This window comes from Nannospalax galili, unplaced genomic scaffold (assembly GCF_000622305.1).
Source record: "Nannospalax galili isolate Female #2095 unplaced genomic scaffold, S.galili_v1.0 scaffold1827, whole genome shotgun sequence".
NCBI classification, from domain to species: domain Eukaryota; kingdom Metazoa; phylum Chordata; class Mammalia; order Rodentia; family Spalacidae; genus Nannospalax; species Nannospalax galili.
In genome coordinates this window covers 61,390-84,776 of record NW_008355785.1, presented here as the reverse complement: position 1 = coordinate 84,776, position 23,387 = coordinate 61,390, and the positions used below count along the sequence as shown (strand labels likewise).

The 23,387-nt window shown below is 50.6% G+C and overlaps 2 protein-coding genes across 3 annotated transcripts in view; one reads left to right on the top strand and one right to left on the bottom strand.

The window, feature by feature from the left end:
* LOC115067722 (sialic acid-binding Ig-like lectin 5) overlaps window positions 1-9,830 on the top strand; it is a 14,310-nt gene extending 4,480 nt beyond the window's left edge. For both annotated transcript variants that reach the window (XM_029556261.1, XM_029556260.1), the window contains 2 exons: window positions 1,991-2,072; window positions 9,181-9,830. In XM_029556261.1, coding sequence (XP_029412121.1) covers window positions 1,991-2,072; window positions 9,181-9,378 — 280 coding nt within the window. In that variant the 3' untranslated portion in view covers window positions 9,379-9,830. The remainder of the gene's footprint in view (window positions 1-1,990; window positions 2,073-9,180) is intronic.
* Window positions 9,831-17,057: 7,227 nt separating this feature from the next.
* The window catches only part of LOC103750331 (cytoplasmic tRNA 2-thiolation protein 1-like), a 40,901-nt gene continuing 34,571 nt past the window's right edge, over window positions 17,058-23,387 (bottom strand). Inside the window, 6 exon segments of the mRNA XM_029556256.1 lie at window positions 17,058-17,493; window positions 18,172-18,277; window positions 18,280-18,666; window positions 20,201-20,644; window positions 20,647-20,759; window positions 21,353-21,502. Coding sequence (XP_029412116.1) covers window positions 17,316-17,493; window positions 18,172-18,277; window positions 18,280-18,666; window positions 20,201-20,644; window positions 20,647-20,759; window positions 21,353-21,435 — 1,311 coding nt within the window. The 5' untranslated portion in view covers window positions 21,436-21,502 and the 3' untranslated portion in view covers window positions 17,058-17,315.

Below are 23,387 nucleotides of genomic sequence, written 5' to 3'. Positions count from 1 at the left end.
GGTCTCCCTGTTGCCCCAGCTGGCCTGGAACTCACTGTGTAGACCAGGCTGGCCTTGAACTCAGAGATCCACCTACCTCTGCCTCCTGAGTGCTGGGATTAAAGGCGTGCACCATCGTGCCCTGCTTGACCCCTTCTCTTAAAAAATTTACTATATTATTATTATTACTATTATTATTATTATTATTATACCATTGGGGGGGCATGTGTGACGTGTACCTGTGTGGAAGTCAGAGGACTGCTTTGTGGAGTTGATGCTCTCCTTCCACGGGTTCTGGGGTTCAGTCTTGCATAGCAAGCTCTTTCCCCACTCACCATCTTATCAGCCCTTAAACCACATCGACTCACCTGCTTTGTCTTCTTCTTCTTCTTCTTTTTTGATGTCCCAACAAGGCTAGTTAGCAAAGGGTTGATTACAGGAGCTTGACCAATTTACCTGTGTCCACACCCCTCACCCAGCAACCATTCACTGTATATAGAACCTCAGAAGGGGTGGGGCCTTGTGAATCCCTCAAGCTGGGGTTTTAATTGGGGTGTTGAAAGCCAGCCTAATCTGCAGAGGGTCGTACCAGCCAAAAGACCACAAGTACGTAAGATCTGCACAGTGTATGCTGGGGTGCAGGGGCCACTTGGGGAGTATGTAGTTGCCCACAGGAGGTGGTCACAAGAGGAAGCCAAATGAGGTGGGTATCTGGATTTGCCACAGTGAGGAAGTGGGCAGAGACAGAGAACTGGAGACTGATGGGGAGGCCAAGCCCAGCTGTGGCCTGGGAAATTCTGACACGCCCAGCCAAGGTTGCATGAAATGGCAGGCGTTCACCAAGCAGGTGTAGCTCACAGTAGAGAGGAGGAAACCATTGTGCCGTAGAAGGGTAGAGTTGAGTCAGTCCAGAAAGGACCTTTGTCTATTTCTTAACAGCTTTATTGAGAAACACTAACACTCTGTACAATTTACAGTTCATCTTTTAAAAGTGTGTCACTCTGGGGGCTGGGGAGATGGTCCAGCCATTAAGGTCCTTACTGTGAAAATGGAAACACAAGTTAGGATCACTCATGTTAAAAGCTGGGCACAGGGGGCTGGAGAGATGGCTCAGTGGTTAAGAGCACTGACTGCTCTTGCAAAGAACCTAGGTTGGGTTCCCAGTACCCACATGTCAGCTCACAAACTTCTGTAACTCCAGTTCCGTTGGGTCCAACGCCTTCTTCTGGCCTCCATGGGCATTGCATGACACAGAGACAGATAAAATACTCATACAAATAAAATAAAAAGAAATAAGTCCAAAGAAACTTAAAGAATTTTTAAAAGATCTGCTTGTTTCTAATTTATGTGTATGTTGGTGTGCCTGAGTATATTGTGTGTGCACTGTGCATACAGGTGTCCATGGAGGCCAGAAGAGGGAGTCAGATCCCTCAGAACTGGAGTTACAGGTAGTTGTGAATGACCTGACGTGGGTGCTTGGAACCTAGCCCAGGTCCTCTTGCAAGAGCAGCCAGTGATCTAACCACTGAGCCATCTCTCAAGCCCCCACCTTCCACCTTTTGTTTGAGATATGCAGGACAGACTAGCTATTCCACAAGCTTTCAGGGATCCTGCTGTCTCTGCTACTCATGTCCCTGTTACTGGGATTACAGGTGAACACCACCAAGCCCAGCTCTTTCCATAGGCTCTGAGGATCAGGATTCAGGTTGGCAAGTTCTTTACCCCTGAGCTGTCACCACAGCCCAGCTGTCTACACATCTTGTCTATTACAGATAACATTGCTTAATCACCATGTGTAAGGTTTTGTGTGTAGCAGGGCTCTGCAGCAATGAAAATCTACCTTGGGCTACATTAGCAAATTTCTGGTTATTCTGGAGGACACAGTCTCCTTTCACATGTCAAGCAGGCCTGTGAATCCAATTCCAGGGCCTGAGGACCTCAAGCACCATCCCCACCCTGTGAACAGGCAGAGGCTCAGACCTAGCTGCAATATGCGATTCTCTTTCTTTAGAGTGAAGACCCGTAAGCTGCAAGCCACTGGGAGATCAAAGGGTATGGATGATGAAGACTCCGTCATGGGCACAGTCAATTGGGTGAGTGGTGTGAGCATCCTGTCATACACGGGGCCCTCTGTGTAAGGCCATTTGGCAAGTTCACACTGAACCCCTTGGCATCACCACAGACCTGTCTCTCCCGGTCACCAGGAAGACACACATAGGAATTGCCTTCTTCCCTGGTTTCTCCCTCATCTCCAATCTAAAACTCACTGCGACTTTCCAACCGTCCTGCTAAGTAAAGATAACTAACTGAGATTACAGGCATGAGCCACAATGCCCAGCTTCCTCCTTCACTTTTGAACCCAGTTTCTCACACTTCTGCCAGGTGTGAGCATCCCACCTGAGTGTGTGCCTGTGTCTTTGTCCTCTGTTATAATCCACTGGCCAACCTTGCTGCCTGACTCAAAGCTGTTTACAGTCAATACATTTTGTTTTTACTGTCCTGAGCAGGAGAGCTGGCTCAGGGGGTGATGGTTCCTACTGCCTCACTTGACAGCCTGAGCTCGGTGCAGAGAGACAGCCAACTTCCACAGCTTGTACTCCACAGTCCACACATGCACACAAACACACACATATGCACATACACACAATAAAAAATTTTTTTAATGTCCCAGTATCCACTAAAGCAAAGCCTTCCTCTTTAATCTCCTTCAAAAGCACCTTGATTCGTCTGGTCTGTTTTGTGTTCTGATTCTGTTTTTGTTTTGGAGTTCTTTGAGACAGGGTCTCCCTGTAGCCCCAGTCAGCCTAGATTTAGTTCTGTAGACTAAGTTGGACTTGATCTCACAGAGATCCACCTGCCTCTGCCTCTCCAGGGCTGGGAGTAAAGGCATGCACCTCCCCCCTCCCCACCGCCATGCCTGGCTACTTTGACTATTTGGGGGCCCTTCTTTTTAAATATTTTATTACTATGTTTATTTTATGTGTGTGAGTGTATTTCCTACGTGTACACCTATGTCAGCAATGTGCTTGGAGGTCAGAAGAGGGCGTCAGATCGTCTGGAACTGGCGTTACAGGTGGTTGTGAGCTGCCAAGCGGGCACTGGGAACTAAACCCAGGTCCTCTGCAGGAGCAGCCAGTGCTCTAACCACTGAGCATCTCTCCAGCCCAGGGTTCTTCTTTTTTCCATTTACAATTAGAACCAGTTTATCAAGTCCAAAAAATACTTCTGTTAGTGTTTTGAATGGAATTACATTGATTCTATGCCTGAATTTGTGAAGAATGTATTTGTTTATGAATCCAAGTCTTCTCATCCATACAAACAGATATGCAAGGGCTGGAGAGATGGCTCAGCAGTTAAGAACACTGGCTGTTCTTGCAGAAGACCCGGGTTCGAATCCCAGCACCCACATGGCAGCTAACAACTGTCCGTAACTCCAGTCCCAGGGAATCTGACAGCCTCTTCTGACCTCCGTGGGCATTGCACTTACCTACATGCAGGCAGCACACGCATACACATAAAAATAATAAATAAAATATTTTTTAAAAACAGATATGCAATTTATTGGGGACCTAAACAGAACAGGAGGTGGATATGATCAAAATACACTGTACACATGCATGTAATTTCAAAAGAATAAATAAAAACATTTAATACAATGACAAAATCTTTTGAGTGTTTTCAAGATAGATGGATTTTTTTTTTCACATTGGTCTTTTTTGTTATTTTTCTCCCTAACTCTCCTGGATTTTTTCTTGCTTTTTTTTAAAAAAAAATTACTTCTTTTTTGGGATTGTAAATGCTGTTCATTTGTTTTGCAACACTGGGGATTGAACCCAGAACTTCATGCGTGTGCTAGGCACTAATCTATGTCTCCAGACCTGTTTCTCTTCTATTTATTATTTTTCATTTTGAGATAGGCTCTCTCTAAGTGTCCGAGACTGACCCTAAACTCACTTACCCAGGCAGACCTTGAACTTTTGATATTTCTGCCTCAGCTGGGATTACTGTCATATACCACCAGGCCCAGACAATGTTATCTTTTAAAAAATATTTTATTTATTATTTTTTTTTATTTATTTTATGTGTATGAGTGTATTGCCTGCATGTACGTGAGTGCACCTGTGTCGTGCAACGCTGTGGCGGTCAGAAGAGGGCTTCAGATTCCCCTGGAACTGGAGTTGAGGACAGTTTGTAGCCTCCATGTGGGTGCTGGGAATCGAACCCGGGTCCTCTGCAAGAGCAGTCAGTGCTCTTAACTGCTGAGCCATCTCTCCAGCCCCGATGTTATCTTTTTTAAAAGTGCATTTTCTGATGGCTTGCTGCAGGAATCCAGAATGAAAGTAATTTCTGCAATTTTTCAAAAGTTTTAAAAAATATTTTATTTTTATGTGTTATGCTTGTATTGCCTGCATGTATATAGATCCACCCTTCTTGTGCAATGCCTTCATAGGACAGAAGAGGCCATAGAATTCCCTGGAACTGGAGTTTCAGACAGTTGTTAGCAGCCATGTGGGTGCTGGGATTCGAACCTGGGTCTTCTGCAAGAGCAGTTGGTGTTCTTAACCTCTGAGTCATCTCTCCAGCCCAATTTCTGCAATTTAAAAATATTAAAAGTTGGCACTGGGAGACAGAGACAGGTGGATCTCTGTGAGTTCAAGGCCAGCCTGATCTACATAGCGAATTCCAGGCCAGCTGGGGCTACAGGGAGACCAAGTCTCAAAAACACACACACACACACACACACACACACACACACACACACACAATGTATATCAAATATATATTATATATTAAAAGTTGGTTTTCATGTTGCTTAGAACAGTTTTGTTTTGCTAGTTGAAGAATTCTTAGGTCTTATTTGGTTTGGGGGTTTTTTGTTTTTTTTGGTTTTTTGGGGGTTTGTTTTTGTCTTTTTGAGACAGGGTCTCCCCATAGCCCCAGCTGTCCCAGAACTCACTATGTGGACCAGGCTGGCCTTGAACTCACAGAGATCTGCCTGCCTCTGCCTCCCGAGTGCTGGGACTAAAGGTGTGCACCACCACACTGGCTCTTAGGTCTTGTTTGTAAGCCTACTAGCTTGTTCTTTTTCAAAATACAGACTGCAGACAGCAAGGCACAGATAAATCTCTTGTCCGTGTGTCCACGTGTCGGAGGGGTGCGCGTGCACGTGTGCCCACACACCTGTGGAGGCAGAGGACACTCTCTGGTGCTATTCCATAGAAGCCATCCACTTTGTGGGGCCTTCACTGGCCTGGAGCTTACCAAGTGGGCTAGTATGGTTGGCCAGTGAGCCCCAGAGATCTGCCTCTCTCTGCCTCTCCAGCATTGGGATTATAAGCGTGGCCCCACCACACCCAGCTTTTTTAACCTGGGTTCTGGAAATCTACTCAGGTCCCTGGACTTGCAAGGCAAGCACTTGAGGGACCGGGCCATCTCTCCAGATCCGCATCTTTTTATCTTATTTTGAGAATTTCATACATGAGTAACTGTATTTATGTCATTTCCTCCTCTCTCTGTCCCACTCCAATTCATCCTGTCTCCCTTACATCCCCATCTCAAATTCATGTCCTCGTCTATAATTATTATTTGTGTGTGTGTGTATGTGTGTGTGTGTGTGTGCATGTGGTGTAAAACCTACAGATTCCAGTTCATGATGCCCTACGTAGATGGTGTAGGGCTGAGCACTTAAGACTTGAGCAACCCTGAGCCTTTTTCTTTGGGCTCCCCGCTGAAGAAAGCCAACCCTCCCTCCCTCAGCAGCTACTGACTGCCCATAACTCTTCATCTAGGACTGCGGCCTTCGAAACCTTTCCTATCCCTGTTGACTTGTGTAATCTTGTGCACATCTTGTGCAGACAACCATATTGTTGCTATTTCACAGGTGCAACATCCCTACATCTAAAAGACACTATCTCACTGCCAGCCTCCCAGTCAGAATAATACTGGAGGATTGCCATACCAGGCCACATTTTTATTTTATGAAATATTTCTTTCAAGAATTAATCCATCCTTGTAGGCAGCTGGTATTGAAGAAGAAACACCTGGCCTCACATGACTTTGTGGATATGTTTTCCTTTGGAGAGATTTCAGATTTCAACAAATGACCCACTTTCCTGAAACGCCCACTTTGATGAGAAAGTTGAGGACGCCCAGTGCCAGTGCCAGCCGGCCAAGACGGACAGTACCTGAAAGGGGGAGTGAGGATTGAAAGAAAGAAAAAGAGACAGAAAAGATGCTTGGGAGGACTGACAGTAAATACTGCAGCCCTGGTTTATTTCAGCTCCACCTTTTTATACAGAAGAACTCAATTAGTTTCCACAGCTGTTTTTCCCACCTGTATCTGAGGGTCAAGGAGCGATCAGATCAAAGGCTCTTTGATCTTTTTGTTTACCACTATTGCCTCCAGGTCAGGTATTGTGAGGCTCTCCATATAAACACATTCCTCCTGAATAGGCAGATTAGGTACTGGTTTGCATAACACAAACTCAGTACAAGGCTGCCACAGCTCAATGCACATAATAGATTAGCAGCTCCCGACAGCCCAGCCTTAACCTCATTTAGCAAAGGAAGTCGAACAAGTCTGTGCAACACCTTAGGCTGTGGACAGCTTATGGCTGTGGATGGTTTGATCAGCAGAAAGCTGTTTTTCACTTCCCCACTGTCTCAACACTGATGTGGTTGGATCCCTTTGCTGGGCCCCCCAGGGCCTTCTGTGTAACTGTACATCTCCCTCAATGACACCTAGCTCTCTGGGGTACCACCTGCCTAGGTGTGGGGAATCATCCTATTAATTACAATAATTTTCCTGTAGAAAGTAAGATATTTTAGGGTTGGGGTATAGGGCAGTTGGTAGAATGTTTGCTTAGCATGCATAAAGCCCTGGGTTGGATCCCTAACACTTGCATAAGCTAGGTATGGTGACACATGCCTGTAATTCCAGCAGTTTGGAAGTAGAGGCAGGAGGATTACGAGTTTGAGGTCATCCTTGACTACATAAGTTTGAGGCCACTCTGGGCTATGCGAGACCCTATCTCAATCAATCAATTAATAAGAAATCAAAGTATTTTAAATAATTTTCAATTCAAAAATGCCACATTCTCAAAATTATGTGTATTTATTTATTGCCCAGGCTGCTCTTGAATTTACTGTCCTCCTGCCTCAGACTCAAGGTTGCTGGGATTATAAGCACACATCACCAGGACCAGCTAAACTTGTTATTATAAATTCATGTTGTTTTAAAAAATATTTTATTTATTTTTTATTGTATGTGTATGAATATATTGCCTGCATGTATGTAAGTGTACCTGTGTCATGCAATGCCCATGGAGGTCAGAAGAGGGCATTAGATTCCCTGGAACTGGAGTTACAGATGGTTGTGAGCCACCATGTGGGTGCTGGGAACTGAGCTCAGGTCCTCTGCAAGAGCAGCCAGTGCTCTTAGCTGCTGAGCCCCATCTCCAGCCCCTATTGTTGAATTTTTTAAATGCATCTACTGATAGGATTTGTTAACCCTTAAGCTGTTGCAGTCATTAATGACAAACATGTTCCAGCATGCTTGCAAAAACCAAGCTGAGACCCTCGGCACTTCAGCCTGCAGATGTGGCTCAGGTTCAAACCTTGACCATGGAGATGATGACCCTGAGGGACCACAGGCCCTTCCGGTTTTTGTTTTTTTGTTTTCTGTCATCTGGAAGAGGGTGCAGAAATTCTGAATAGCTGCTTGGGGAATGATTGAGAGAAAACTTTTGTAAAATCATCAGAGCCTAGTGCTCTCTCCATGCAATTTTTCTTTTAAAGGAAATGTTTTTAATTATATTTATTTATTTTTGGTGCAGTCACAGCCCATATGTGGAGGTCAGAGGACAACTGGCAGACCTCTCCTTCTACCATTGAGCTGAGGTCATCTGACTTAGCAGCAAGCACCTTTACCCACTGAGCCATCTAGCCAGTCATCTGTGTGACTTTCTTATTATTTTTATTTGGTTTTTTACTTATCTTTTTTTTTTTTTTTTTTGAGACAGGGTCTCCCTCTAGCCCAAGCTGTCCTAGAACTCACTATATAGACCAGGCTGGCCTTGAACTCACAGAGATCTGCCTGCCCCCGCCTCCTGAGTGCTGGGATTAAAACTGAAGTTTTCCACTTTTTATGAAGATTTTAGCTGTTGTTCTCTTGCCTTTATGTTATTTTATTGACATCACTTTTCCTTTATATTCTTGATGTAAGTTACTGGTGACAGTCCCTCTTTTCTTTTAGCTAAATCTTGTTAGTGGTCTATCTTATGATCCATTTCAAAGAACCAACTTCCTTCCTTCCTTCCTTCCCTCCTTCCTTCCTTCCTTCCTTCCTTCCTTCATTTATTTATTGAACTCCTCATCCTCCTGCCTTTGCCACCTGAGTGCCCCTCCGTGCCCAGACTCTTGCTTTGTTTTGTTTTTGTGAGACAGCATCTCACTGTGTAACTCTGGGTGTCCTGGAACTCGCTTTGTAGACCATCCTGGCCTCAAACACAGAGATGGACTAGCCTCTGCCTCCTGAGTGCTGGGATTGAAAGTGTGTGCCACCACACCCAGCCACACCGTTTTTCTCCCCTTTGGCATGAGTATATGTGTGGTGTGTGTGTGTGCACATGCACACATATGTGTATGCACATGTGTGTGGATAGAGGTTGACATCGGGTATCCTTCTTTATCACACTCCTTTTTATAAGGTGAGACACTAAGATATTCACATAGGGGCTGGAGAGATAGCTCTGCAGTTAAGAGCACTGGTCACTCTTGCAGAGGACCTGGGTTCGATTCCCAGCGCCCACATGGTAGATAACAACCATCTTTAACTCCAGTTCCAGGGGATCCAGTGCCCTCTCCTGGCCTCCACAGGCACACCACACACACACACACACACACACACACACACACACACACACACGCACACGCCCTGCATTTTTATTCCTCAAGAGTATGCTTGGAGGGTCTAGCAGGGGAATGCAACCACTCATATACCCTTGACTAAATAATAGTCCTCTATCGGGGAAGGTCGTCCTTTAAGATGGAGCACATGGCTTCAGGGGAGAGCTTATAGAAAGGTGATGGAGGAAGGGACACCTGCCTAGCCAGTGCCATCAGCCAGATCAACCCCCATGATCCGGAGTGAGATGTCACATCCTGCTTCTTTAGACCTGATGTGACTTCCTTGTTTTTCAGGGTGCCAGGCAAGAGCCCTGGCCAGACAGTCCCGGAAACCAGGTGTCCCCTGCTGTGACTGTCCCATCTTCAGAACAACAACAGGAAAAACAACAGGAACTCCACTATGCCTCCCTCAACTTTCAGGGGATAAAGTTTAAAGAGCCTCAGGAAGCCACAAGCAGCACAGAATACTCAGAGATCAAGACAAGCAAGTGAGGGCTCACCACAGCTCAGTCCTGGCAGGAGGTGTCGCAGCCTGTGTGGTGGAAAGAAGATGTCAGAAGCTAATTGTTGAAGCACAAGAAACCCTTCTAAGTCTTGTATGAGCATCCTCGGGAATGGCAGAAAGAAGAGACATAGGGAACAGAAAGACTTGGGATCAATCCCCAGTTCCAGAACCTTCTGAAACATCATGAAGCAGTTCGCTCTGTCACTCTGTGCCTTGGTTTCCCATCTTATAAATCAGAGATCACATGCCCTACCTTAAAAGTGCTGTATTATGGAGATGGAAAGATGGCTCCATGGTTAAGAGCATGTGTATTGTTCTTACAGAAGACCCAAGTTCAGTTCCCAGCACCCATGTGGCAGCTCACAACCTCCTATAACTCCAGTTCTGGGGTGATCTGGCATCCTCTTTTAGTCTTCTTGGGTACTGTACATGTGGCATACCTACATGTAAATAAAAATAAATAAGTCTAAAAAAAAATGGTATTGGGGCTGGAGAGATGATTCACAAGTTAAGAGCAGGGGTTGCTCTGGCAGAGGACCAGGGTTTGGTTCCCAGCATCTACACGGTGGTTAACAACCTCCTGTAACTCCAGTTCCAGGGTACCTGCTGCCCTCTTCTGGCTTCCTTGGGCACTGCACACACGTGGTGCACTTATATACATGCTGGCAACATACTCATACACCAAATAAAAATAAAAACCAAAATAAAAATAAATCATTTTTAGATTATAGTAAAGAAACCAGTGTACAGACATCAGCCAACAGAGATTCCGCAGCAGGTTATGTGCTAAGTGCCTCCTTGAACAGAGCGCTCCTGTGGGCATGCTCCCCTGACCAGGTATGGTGAACAGGGCAGGAGAAACAGTAACATTCACCCCCACTTCAGGCGTTCCAGGGTGCCGCAGGAAAGATCAGCCCCTCAGCCTAGCAGTCGGTTCAGGATGTGTCTTTTTGGCTTTCTTGTTTCCCTTTGTTTTTGTGTTTTGTTTGAGACAGGGTCTCCCTGTAGCCCCAGCTGCCCTGGAACTCACTATGTAGACCAGGCTTGCCTCGAACTCACAGAGATCCACCTGCCTCTGCCTCCCAAATGCTGGGATTAAAGGCATGTGTGTGCATGCATGCGTGCATGTGCAGGTGAGTACAGGCACCTGCAGAGGCCAGAAGAGAGCATCAGATCCCCTGGAGCTAGAGTTAGAAGTGGTTGTGAACCACTCTATGTGGATCCAAACTTAGGTCCTCTGCAAGATTAGCAAACGCTCTTAGCCAGTGAGCTCTCTCTCCAGCCCTTTTTTTTTTCTTTCTTTCTTTCTTTTTTTTTCATTGTTTGTTTTGTTTTGTTTGATACAGGGTCTTGTGTAGCCCCAGCTGGCCTAGAATTCACTGTACAGCCAAGGATGACCTTGAACTCCTAATCCTCCTGCTTCTGCTTCCCAAGTGTTGTGACTGCAGGTGTGCCAATATCTGGCTGTGATGTGGTGTCTCCTCCCACTCCCCCAGGGCCACCCTCTTGCCCACCCTCTTCCAGTCCTTCCTGAATGTCTCTTCATCCCTGCCCTCTCATCATCTCATTCACAGGCCCCTGAAGATAATCCAACAGCCAAACAGCTGCCTCCATCTCATCTACACCCAAACACACCCATGTCTCCTGGCCAGAGACCGCAAACTGCAGGCACCTCCTTCCTCCTTGAAACCCACCTGGATCTTCTGCCCTCTTCCATCCACCAGAGGGCATATTCTTGGCATATCTTTCCCCTAAACCTTCTGTGTCACTTCAAACCACACAGTTCATTAGTTTTCTCATTGCTGTGGCATAACACCTGACGGAAACAAGTCAAAGGAAAAGAGGGTTTATTTGATGGAGCCACTGAATGGCTCAGTGGGTAAAAGAGCCTCCAGCCAAACCGGCCAACCTGAGTTTGATTTCAGGAGCCCACATGGTGGAAGGAGAGGACTGACTCCTGAGAGTAGTTCTTCAAGCTGTGCTCCTGCCCACCCCGTACAAACATAATTTTAATTTTTAATTATGGGGGGTGGCGGTTGTGCACATGACTGTGGAAGCCAAAAGGGGATGTCTGATTCCCCACCTGACACGGGTGTGCCCGGTCCTCTGCAAGAGCAGCACATACTCTTAACCGCCGAACCGTCTGTCCAGCCCCAAATGTAATTTAAAAATTAAACAAATGGTTTATATGGGACTTGATCGATGGCTCAGTGTTAATCAATACTTGCTGCTCTTTCAGAAAACCCATTTGATTCTCAGCACCACATGGGGCATCTCACAACCCCCCATAACTCCAGTTCCAGGGGATCTGACACCCTCTTTTAGCCTCTGAAGGCTGTGAACGACACAGGTGCACTTACATACATGCAGGCAAAACACACATACACATAAAATAAAAATATAAATAAATAAAAGTAAAGAAGTATAGAACACTGTCTGGGGATGTAGCTCAGTCGATAGAATTCTTACCTGGGCAAAGCCCTGGATTCAGGCTCCAGCCAGGTAAAAATGGGGTGCAGTGGCAAGTGGCATGCACCTGTAATCCCAACACTGGACAGGCGGAGACAAAAGAATCAGAAGTTCAAGGTCAGCCTTGGCTACACAGTGAATTCCAGGTGAGCCTGGGGTACATGAAAACATGGATCAAACTTTAATTGATTAATTCACTTTAAAAGTAAAGGGAATGGAGAGATTCTCACTGGTTCTACAAACACTTGCTGTACAATCATAAGAACCAGGGCTTGGATCCCAGCACCCAAGTACAAAGTTGGGTGTCTCATAAATGCCTGTTAATTACTGCTCTGAGGTCTCTGACACCCTATTCTGGCCTGATACATTCATACAGACACACATGCAAACACACACAGATAAATAAATAAAATAAATAAATCTTTAAAAAATTAAGTATAGTCAAGCATGGTGGTGCATGCCTTTAATCCCAGCACTTGGAAGACAAAAGTGAGTGACTCTCTGTGAGTCCGAGGCTAGCCTGTTCTACATAGTGAGTTCCAGGCCATCCAGGACTACTTAGTGAGACCCTAAATGAGATTAGCTGATGATTAATTAAAAGTAAAACATAAAACATTCTAAAGGAAATGTGAACTCTCTAGGTTAGCGTTCTGAAGAAATCCTGAGGGCAGAGAGTTAAGCAGCACAGCTAGGGTGAAGTGAGGACTTCTCAATGGCGTTAGCCCACATTGTGAGTTTTGGTTCTGTGTTCTTATGTGTGACCCTGGAAGTGAAAGTCCAGACTGTGAGTACAGTCCAAGGTGGGGAGTTCCAGAAGAGCCGAGCACACACCGAGTTTGTAACACAATGAGGGGGATCTGAAGAAAACCAAAGACAAAGAGGGAAATCCGAGCAGAGAGAATGGAAAAACCAGGAGGCTTTCCAGAGAAGTTGGACTGGCAGGTGAACGGGCCATGACCACAGGGAGTTAAGAAAGCTGATTTTAGAGCCTCTAATCACTAACTCTAACCCTAACCCTCTGCTTCATACTTGGTCAGCAGGGGAAGGGAGCGATTGAGTACAGCACGGAATGCAATCAAGCACAAAGTGCAGACATCTAGGGAAATGGATGATTTTTGCTAGTTGGAAGCCGCTGGTCACAGTGGATCCACAGTGAAGAGGAGAGCAGCAGTGGATTACAGCATGCTCGCACACTCCATGCTCAGCCTCTCTCCTTTACACTCAACCCTGGGCGCCGCCCATGAAAGGATGCTACTCACATTCAAGGTGGATCTTCCCACCTCAGCTAACTCAGTTAAGAAAATTCCCCACATGGGGTAGGAAAGATGGCTCTTGGGTTAGAGCACTGGCTGCTTTTGCAGAGGACCTGGGTTCAGTTCCCAGCACCCACATGGCAGCTCACAACTGCCTGTAACTCCAGTTCTAAGGGATCCAACACCCTCTTCTGATCTCTTTGGGCACCAGGTATGCACACGGCACACATACACTCATGCAGGCAAAACACTCATACACATAAAATAAAAATAAATCTTTTTCTTTAACAAAAAGAAAGAAGATCCCCCACAGGCAATCCCACAGTCAACCTAATCTAAAAAATTCCTCACTGAGACCCCTTTTCTTGGTGCCTCTAGATTGTGTTGACAGGCAAAACTATCACATTGGCTATGATGGCTAATCCTGGGTGTCAACTTGACTGGATCTGGGATTAACTGAAATGAGAGAGATCTTCTTGATTGGATCATCTGAAGACACAAGACACACCCTAAATGTGGGTGTTACCTTCTGATGGCAGCCAGTATAAAAGGCCAAGGCAGAGGAGAACACCGGGCTTCTTGCTGCTTGCCTTCTCTCTCACTGGTGAGTTCGTCTTGCTGCTGTAGACTGAAGACTAGCTGATCTTTTGGAATTCATCAGACCTTCAGTGCCATATCGGGACTACTGAGACATCCAGCCTCATGGACTGAGTGACTATGGATTCTCAGCCTCTCCAGTGTGGTGCAGCCATTGTTGGACTACTCGGACTCTATCCTGTGAGCTAAGCTGATAAATCTCTATACATATGTATTCATTCTACTGGTTCTGTTTCTTTGGAGAACCCTGACTAATACACTGGCCAAGGATGACCTTGAACACCTGATCCTTAGTCTTAGATTTGGTCTGTGGAATAAAAATGAACTATCTCATCTAACATTGGTTGTGCGGGCTGGGTGTGGTCACGCATGCCTCTGATCCCAGCACTCAGGAGGCAGAGGCAGGTCAGCTGGGGCTACAGGGAGACCCTGCTTCAAAAAAACAGACAGAAAGAGAGAGAGAGAGAGAGAGAGAGAGAGAGAGAGAGAGGAAAAGGACTGGAAGAGAGGAAGAGGAGAGGGGTTTTAGCTCCTATCTCCTTCTAACACCTTTTGCCAAGAGCGGATTCCCGCACAGATTAAATACTAAGATATGGATCATGGACTAGCAAAATTAGCATGATACAGATCTTCAGGAAAATAACTTTTTTTCCTCCCTGTCCCTTGGCCGGGCTGGCACACGTTCTAAAGAATGAATCGAGGGCGACCAGAGCGCTGCAGGGAGGACAGAGCTGAATGCAGCCCACTGCCAGTCTTCCCTAGCTCCTCCTGCCCAACAGGGACCAGTCTTCCCAAAGCCCCTCTGGCGATGGCGCCTGCTAGCACCGCCGGACTCTGTGCCTGTGAGTTTGACCCTGTGGCAAGAGCCGGGAGCTTTCAGAGCTCAGCCCATCAGCACCACGGACAGCGCCCATCCTGCGGCTAGTCGCAGGCCAGGTAGGGCACGGGGGTGGAGCACCCCCTGCAGACAGAGCTCGGGACTGGCTCCGAGATGACTTAGCAGGCAGGGGGAGGCTGCAGGACAGAGGTCCCAACACCACGCTTAGAAAAGAGAACAGGCCATGTGGCCTCAGTGGACCACAGGATGGAAGGAGTTAAAGGAGAAATAGTGCTGTAAGGATTGGGGAAATTGACATGAAACCAGAGGTCTGTGGGGACGGAGGAACTGTTTAGAAGTTGAAGCTAGTTTTGAAAGTTTAACTACACAGGGCTTGTAAGAGGCCTCAGTGCCTCCCTAGCATGAGACCTGGTTTCAGAAAGGAAGGGGGTGGAGGGAAGAAGCGGGGGAGAGGGGAGGAGAGAGAGAGAGAGAAGAGAAGAGAAGAGAAGAGAAGAGAAGAGAAGAGAAGAGAAGAGAAGAGAAGAGAAGAGAAAAGAGGGGAGGGGAGGGGAGGGGAGGGGAGGAGAAGAAAATCACCCTGAGATGTCCTAACCAGTACCTGCTCTCCAAGAATGAGATGCTCCAGCTGAGAGACACAGGGCTCTCTGGATGATGGATGCTATGATGATGGTCTAAGAATGTCCCCCAAAAGCTCACGTGTTGAAAGCTTGGTGCTCAGATGTAGAGCATCTGGAAGGTGATTGTGAAGCCTGGACAGTGGAGACTTTAGAAGGGGGGGCCTGGTTGGAGGAAGGATGTCTCTGTGTGCCCTTGAAGAGGTGTATTTTGTCTTTCTTCCTCTCTCCTTTTCCATCTAACCCTCTCCTCTTACTCCCCCTGCTTCCCTGTGTCCCTCTCTCCTCCTCCCTCACCCCTCCTGACTGTCAGGAGGTGAGCAGCTTTCCCCCAACATGTCCTTCCAGTGAACTACAACCCTGACATCAGCCTCAAAGCAACTTGGGGAGGCAACCATGTGCAGCAACCTCTGAAGCTGTGAGCCAAAATAAATCAGCTGTTCACCTCAAGCATTTTGTCAGCCACAGAAACCTGAGTAACAACAGGTATGTCCTAGAGGACAAGAGGGGAAAGGAGGACTGGGGTGTTGGAAGGAATGAGAACATTCCAAGGTGGCTTGTGAGCTGGCCTGTGGAGAGTCCCCCTAGAATCTTAAGGGCAAAAGCACTGGAGCAGAAATTTCCAGATCCTTTACTATGCTGGTTACTTTGTAAGTGTCAACCTAGACTCACCTGAGAACATTAACTGAGGAATCACCAAAAGAGGGCGTCGAGTCCCCTAGAACTGGAATCACTGATGAGTGTTAGCGACCACATGGATGCTGGAAACTGATCCCTGGGCCTTCTGCCAGAGCAGTCAGTGCTTTTTATTTTTATTTTTTTAATAAATATGTATGAGTGTTATGCCTGCATGTACGTGCACCCAGTGCATGCAATGCCCCCAGAAGCCAGAAGAGGGCATCCACTGGAACTGGAGCTTCCAGTGGTTGTGAGCGACCATGTGGGTGTTGGGAACTACCAGGGTCCTCTGCATGAGCAGTGAGTGCTCTTAACTACCTAGCCATCTCTCTAGCCCCTGGTTGGAACACTGGCTGTTCTTCCAGAGGACACATGTTCAATTCCCAGGACCTACATGGTGGATAACAATCGTCTGTGATGCCAGTTCCAAGGGATCTGACACCCTCTTGTGGTCTCCACCAACACTGCATGCATATGGTGCACTTACATACATACATGCCGGCAAAACACTCATACACATAAGTAAAAAATATTTTAAAAAGATTTTTATCTACGTGTGTGTCTGTGTGTATGTGCATTCAGGTGTCCAAAGAGGCCAGAAGAGGGTCTTAGATCCCCTGGAAATGAAATTACAGGTGGTCGTTACCCACCATGTGGGTGCTGGGAACCAAACCTGGGTCCCTCTGCAGGGGCATTCTGTGCTCTCAACCGATGAGCCATCTCTCCAGCCCATTTTGTTTTTCTTACCAATGTCCACAACAGCCCCAAGATCTAATATGTACTCACTAAATATTTCTGGGAATGTTAACAGTCCAGTGGGGAGAGATCTTGTCAAACATCAGCTCAAAAGGACAGAACAATGCCCCAGAGGGATGGATGGCCACAAAATAAGATGTCCAGGGGATGGGGATTTGAGAAAGCCTTCTAACAAGGGTTGGATGGGATCAACCAGAATCAGGGAAGGCATCTGTATTGGTTCCTTTACTGTTGCTGTGATAAAACACCATGACCTAAAGCCAGGCATGGTGGCATAGACCTTTAATCCCAGCACACAGGAGGCAGAGGCAGGTGGATCTCTGTGAGATGGATAGCCTGGTCTACATAGTGAGTTCCAGCCTAGCTGGGGCTACAGGGAGACCCTGTCCCAAAAGACAAAAAACAAAACAAAAACCAAACATAAGAAAAAAGCACCCTGACCCACGCAACTTGCAGAAGGAAGAGTTTATTTGGGCTTACAGTTCCAGAGGGTTCAGAGTCCATCTTGTCAGAGAGGCACGGCAGGAGGCAGCCAGAACAGAAAGGCCATCACTCACATCTTCACCCACACACAGGAAGCAGAGAGAGGACAAGATGGATGTGGGACAAGGCTATGTACTCTCAAAGTCCACCCCAGTAACGTGCCTCCTCCAGCAAAGCCATACCTCCTAAACTCTCTGAACAGCACAAACACCTGGGGTCCATATGCCAAGTGTCTAAGTACTTGAGGCTACAGGGGACATTGGGACATCCCTGCTAAAGAATAAAACTGAGCAAGGCTTCCTCCGGTCAGGTGGGAGTGGGAAGCTTCTGGAAACCTGCCAGGCCAGCTGGCAGCAGCTGAAAGAGGGCAGCCCTCTGCTGGTCAGCTCCTGAATCTTCCTGTCGGGCGGGCTGGAGGCAAGGGCAGAAACAGAATGTCACTAACCCAGGCTCACGCAGCTCTGCCTCCAACGGCCTGAACTCTGCAGCACCCACCAGCTCCTCCTGACTCAAGGCAGAGACACCAGGAGAGTCAGGTGGGACTGGATAAGATGGGGGGGCCAACCCCACCGTGTCGCAGACTATGGGAGCGGGTGCACGTCCACAGGAGCCCCCAGCACAAGGGCTGAAGCCCACACCAGAGTCATGAGGTCATTGTGTGGGGTGAAGTGGTCCCAGGTGGTACTGAACTGTCCTGTGACTTGGCCAACCTGAGTCCACTCACACCCCGAAGGGGAGCTCAAGAACACAGAGAAATTTGGCCTCTGCTCCCTCAGACCCAGCAGCCCCGAGTGGGGCGCCCTCCTCCTTCAGTGCAAACATCCCAGCCGGCTTCTGCAAGGTAGGGGCTCCTCAGGCCCGGGGCACTGCAGGGCACCATCCTCAGGACAAAGGTGGTTCAGCAGGTGTCGGGCACAGTCACCGGTAGAGCTAAGGTCCCAGGGGTCACTGCAGGGCTCAGGCCCCAGTCACCGCAAGCAAGGGCCCCACAGGGCTCCCTGGCTCCGTAGGGTACTGGCCGCCCCGCCCCCTCCCGTCCATCGGCCCCGCCCCTCCATCCGCCCCGCCCCCCTCCATCCCTCCGCTCACTCGCAGGCACAGGGTCCCGGCGGGGCCGCGGGGTCGCAGGCCGGGTTCCCGGCCGGCTCCTCGCACGGTCCCCGGCGGCCCTTGCCGATGGCCAGGCGCGGCCGCGGTCCAGGAGCGCGCAGGCCTGGCAGAGAGCGCGGTTGGCCAGCGCCCCGCAGCGGGAGCAGGCGCCGGGACGCGGGGGCCACACGGCTGGAGCCAGCGGCAGCCGCTCAGCCGATTGCACCAGGTCCAGCACCGCCGAAGGGGCCGCGCCGCCTCCAGCCACTTTGAGCAGGTCGCGCGCGTGTCCGCGGAAGGCCTCGGGGGCGTACACGCAGTCCTCGGAGAAGTAGAGCACCACCTCCTTCAGCGACGCCAGCTGCAGAGGCCGGCAGCGCGATAGCGCGCACCCCTCGCCCCCCGAGCCCAGGCCCCCGCCGCGCGCCGGCTGCCCCGCGTCGCCGCGGAGGAAGTTCATGAGCACCATCTCCGCCATGTCGTCCGCGTTGTGACCTGAGGGGGAGAGTGGGGTGAGGGGCTGAGACCGGGGCAGGGAGACCCCGGGAGCGGAGAGACCCCGGGACCCAAGGAGACTCCAGGACCCAGAGAGACCCCGGGACCAGGGAGACCCCAAAACCCAGGGAGACCCCGGGACCCAGGAAGACCCGGGAACCCAGAGAGACCCGGGACCAGGGAGACCCCGGGACCCAGGAAGACCCCTGGACCACAGGGAGACCTCAGGACCCAGAGAGACCCAGGGAGACCCCAAGACCCAGAGAGAACCCAGGACCAGAGAGACCCCGGGACCCAGGAAGACCCTGGGACCAGGGAGACCCCAAAACCCAGGGAGACCGCAGGACCAGAGAGACCCCGGGATCAGAGAAACCCCACGACCAGGGAGATCCCCAGGACCCAGGAAGACCCCGGGATCAGAGAAACCCCAGGACCCAGGAAGACCCCGGGACCCAAGGAGACCGCGGGACCAGGGAGACCCCGGGACCAGAGAAACCCCGGGACCCAGGGAGACCCCAAAATCCAAGGACACCCCAGGACCCAGAGAGACACCAAAACCAGGGAGACCCCGGGACCCAGGAAGACCCGGGACCAGGGAGACCCCGGGACCCAGAGAGACCCCGGGACCAGGGAGACCCCAAAACCCAGAGACCGCGGGACCAGAGAGACCCTGGGACCCAGAGAGTCCCAGGGACCCAGGAAGACCCCGGGACCAGGGAGACCTCAGGACCCAAGGAGACACCAAAACCCGGGGAGACCGCAGGACCAGAGAGACCCCGGGACCCAAGGAGACCCCGGGACCAGAGAGACCCCAAAACCCAGGGAGACCCCAAAACCCAGGGAGACGGCAGGACCAGAGAGACCCCTGGACCACAGGGAGACCTCAGGACCCATAGAGACCCAGGACCCAGGGAGTCCACAAGACCTAGAGAGACCCCAGGACCAGAGGGGCTCGTGGAAGTGGGGATCTCAGGACCCAGAGAGAGGGGAAAAAGGGAGTAAGACCCAGAGAGCGAAGAGGGGGCCTGGAGACCCCCATTCAGTAAGAGTAGGGCAGTGGGGGTGGGCCATGGAGACCTGCATCCTGTCCCTAGAGCAGCCAGGACTCAGAAGGCCGACACTAAGAATGCCACTAAAAACGTGCTTGTGGAGGGGCTGGAGACGTGGCTCAGCCAAGAGTACCGGCTGCCCTTGTAGAAGTTCGGGTTCGATTCCCAGCACCCACGTGGCAGCTAACAACCGGCCAGAACTCCAGTTCCAGGGGATCCGACGCCCTCTTCTGGCCTTCACAGGCATTGCACAGACGGGTGCACTTGACACGTGCAGGCAGCACACTCGTACACAGGAAATAAAGATGAGTTTTTTAAAAGATGGCAGGAGAGAAGCCCGCCAAGCCCACCCCACTCCACTTCCCTACCAGGCTCCAGTAGCAAAATGGAGCATGCGCACGTCCTCTGGCTTCTCCGGGCTGTCCTTTCCCACCCCCCGGCTGTCCTTACCCCCACCCCTGTCCTTTCCCACGCCCCGCGCTCACCGGTCACTATGTGCGTGGCTCCCACCAGACGCGCGCCCTCCTCCAGCGCGCGGCGCCGCAGCACCCCGCAGAAGGTGCAGCAGTTGCGGCTGCGGTCGGAGCCGGTAGTGCTGCGGGCCACGGCGTCCACTGTCCAGCCCCCGAAGAGGTCGGCGTAGGCCACGACGGTGAGCGGTAGCCCCCAGCGCTCTGCCTGGCTGCGCACTGCCGCCAACGCCGCGTCCCGGTAGCCGCCGATGCCCTCGTCCACCGCCACCAGCTGCAACGCGATGCCCAGGTGCGGCGCGAGCGCGCGTAGCACGTGTGCCAGCACCGTGGAGTCCTTGCCGCCCGAGGCGCCCACGGCCCCGGGCGGCAGCAGGCGGCACGCGAGCACCGTGCGCAGCACCTCGGCCTCGAAGGCGGCGCAGAAGCAGGAGCCGCACAGAGCCTGTCCAGAGCGCAGCGTAGGGCGCCGCGTGCCACACCGCAGGAGGCGCAGGTCTGGGCTGGGGCATCGCGAGGCCGGGGTGGGAGAGACGCGGTCAGCGAGACGTGTGCGTTACCCTGGACGTGTGCACTGCGGAAAGAGAGAGGAGGGGGCCGGGATGCGTGCGCGTGTACTCCGGGGTTGGGGGCGGGGATAGGTCACCTGGACACGTGCGCTGCGGAGGAGAGAGGAGGCTGCATAGAGTTAAACTGTGTAGGCTCCAGCGAGCGAAGTGCCTTAAGGACCTGTGGCCTTGAGAGGCCCCTGTCATTACCATCCCATCGTTACAGGGTGGGTTTCACTGACTCAGAGGCAGAGGCCTGCAGCTGTGTGGACTGTGTGACCTGAGCAGGTCCTGCCTCACCTAGACGCACTCTGGTAACCAGGAGGAAACCCGCTGCGGTGACGGGTGTGCCCTGACTCTAGGACTGTACTCAGCCCTGGTGCTGGAGTCCCATACAAACACCTATGCCCTCAGAGGGCCATGGGTCAGCCCATCCTGGGCTCCTTCCTCCCCTCCCACAGCCATGATTCCAGCCCTCCAGCTCCTGTCTGTCTCCTGAACCAATAAACAGTCCAGGCCCAGTCCCCTCCCCACACTCCATGGTTTCTCCCTAGACCGTGACACTAGCCTCTTCCCTGCAGAGCAGCCTGTTCCTGGGATTTACAATAATCAAAATTACCTTGAGGGGCTGGAGAGATGGCTCCTCTCACAGAGGACCTGGTTCAGTTCCCAGAACCCCCATGTCAGATAACAACTGTCCATAACTCGAGTTCCAAGGGGTTCAGCATCCTCTTCCAGCTGCCATGGGCATTATACACATGTGGTACACCTACAAACATGCAGGCAAAACACTCATACACAAAAATATGACCATGGATTTCCTGTGGGTAACTTCCACCAAGGCAAGGACAGCCCCATTCAGATGTTTAACCAGCACCTCTACCCGGCAATCCATGATCCCTTTAACACCACAGTGCTCTCCCACAGAGAAGGGAAGCTTTGCCTTCCCAGGTGCCTAGGCCAGAAGCCCTGGGGTCCAGGACCACTCTGGCTGCTCACATGGTGGGAGACTCAAAATGTAGAGTCAAGTACCGACCGCAGCATCGTTACACCTCACACTCAGAGCCTCAAAATACACAGTACATCCTGTTGGAAGCCTCCAAACAAATCCGGAAGCCAGGCAATTCCCACCTGCTGTATGGACAGTGTGGTAATCTCGGCCCAGGAAGGAGCCCTTGGGCCCCATCTGTCACAGCTCAGCACAGCCAGGCAAGGTGGCTCACACCTGTAATCCCAGCACTGGGTAGGCTGAGGCAAGAGGATTTGAAGTCCAAGGGCAGCCTGGGCTAGTGAGACCCTGTCTCAAAACACCAAAGCAAACGGAGCTGGAGAGGTGGCTCAGCAGTTAGAGCACTGGCTACGGAGCCGCCAGAGAGTTGGGGTGGGGTTCTGGCTACCTACCAGAGGGCCTGAGAACCCAGGGGACTGCCTCACAGCCCCCAGACCCTGCTTCCACGTGATGGTGAGCTTCCCCTAATTGCACCATATCCCACTACCTGGGATTCTGTGAGGCCCCTCCGAAGGCCCCAGGGCAGATCTGGCTTTGGTGGGCTAGGGCTGAGATCCTAGCAGACAGCCTGAGAGGGTGGGTTCGGACTTCCATCGGGGTACCTGCTCGGAGCTCAGCAGACCACCAGAGAGTGCCAAGTTCTGGCCCCTCTCTGCCCTCCCTCTGGCATAGGGTTGACAACACACAGGACTGCCTGAGAGAGCCTGGATCCTGCCTCCACGTGGTGAAGGAAGCCTGAGTGTACCTGACTGGAACCTGAATTGGGCTTCTGTGGGTACCCCTGAAGAGCTGATCTGAAGCCATCAGTTCCCTCCAAAATAAACCTGTGAGAACCTGAACCCTGTACCAACCAGCTTTACATAACCAATAAAGAAAGGATCTAGGCACCCAGATAATACAAACAGAAGCATATTTCAACTTAATTCTCATATGAAAATCATAAACAAGGAAAGAAATTCACATGTCAAAACCACAATGAAAGAATAATAAAATGGAAAGCCAACCTGCCTCTGCTTCCCTGGGCCTGCACAACCCAGAGGCCTCTCTCCAGGGTAAGTCAATCGCACCCTCTGTGCCTTGAGTCCCCCAGCCTCATCCACCCTCCAATCTCCCTGCCAGTCTCTCCTAGCCTGGGTCTTGTCCCATTCCTTGTCTTGGCGCCCCAGACACCTGGGGAACCCCCACTACTTCCTGATCCTTTTCATCCAGACCAACTCAGTTCCTTCTCGGGTCCCCAGGAGCCCTCTGGGCCTGGTCTTGCCCTCACCTCCCTCTGCTTCCCTGGGCTGTACAACCCCCGCCCAGCCTCTCTCCTGGACATGGGGGCTGACCTTTCCTCTTCCTGATCCTTTGCATCCAGACCAGCTCCTCAGTGAAGTCCGCAGGAGCCCTTGGGGCTGCTTCCCACCCCCATCTTCTTTTGCATCTCTGGGTGGCATAGCCACAAGCTACCCTAGACCAGCAACTTTCCTGGGCCCCGCTCCCAGGCCAGTCCAAACCCAAATGCCTGAGGTCAAAATCTTTCCTGGAGGGATCCAGACCTTAGGAGAAAGAGCATCTGACCCTCACCTGAATTGGGCCTCTGTGGAAACTCCTGAAGACAAAAGCAATCTGGCCACTCCAATATAAAATCAAAAGAGAGAAC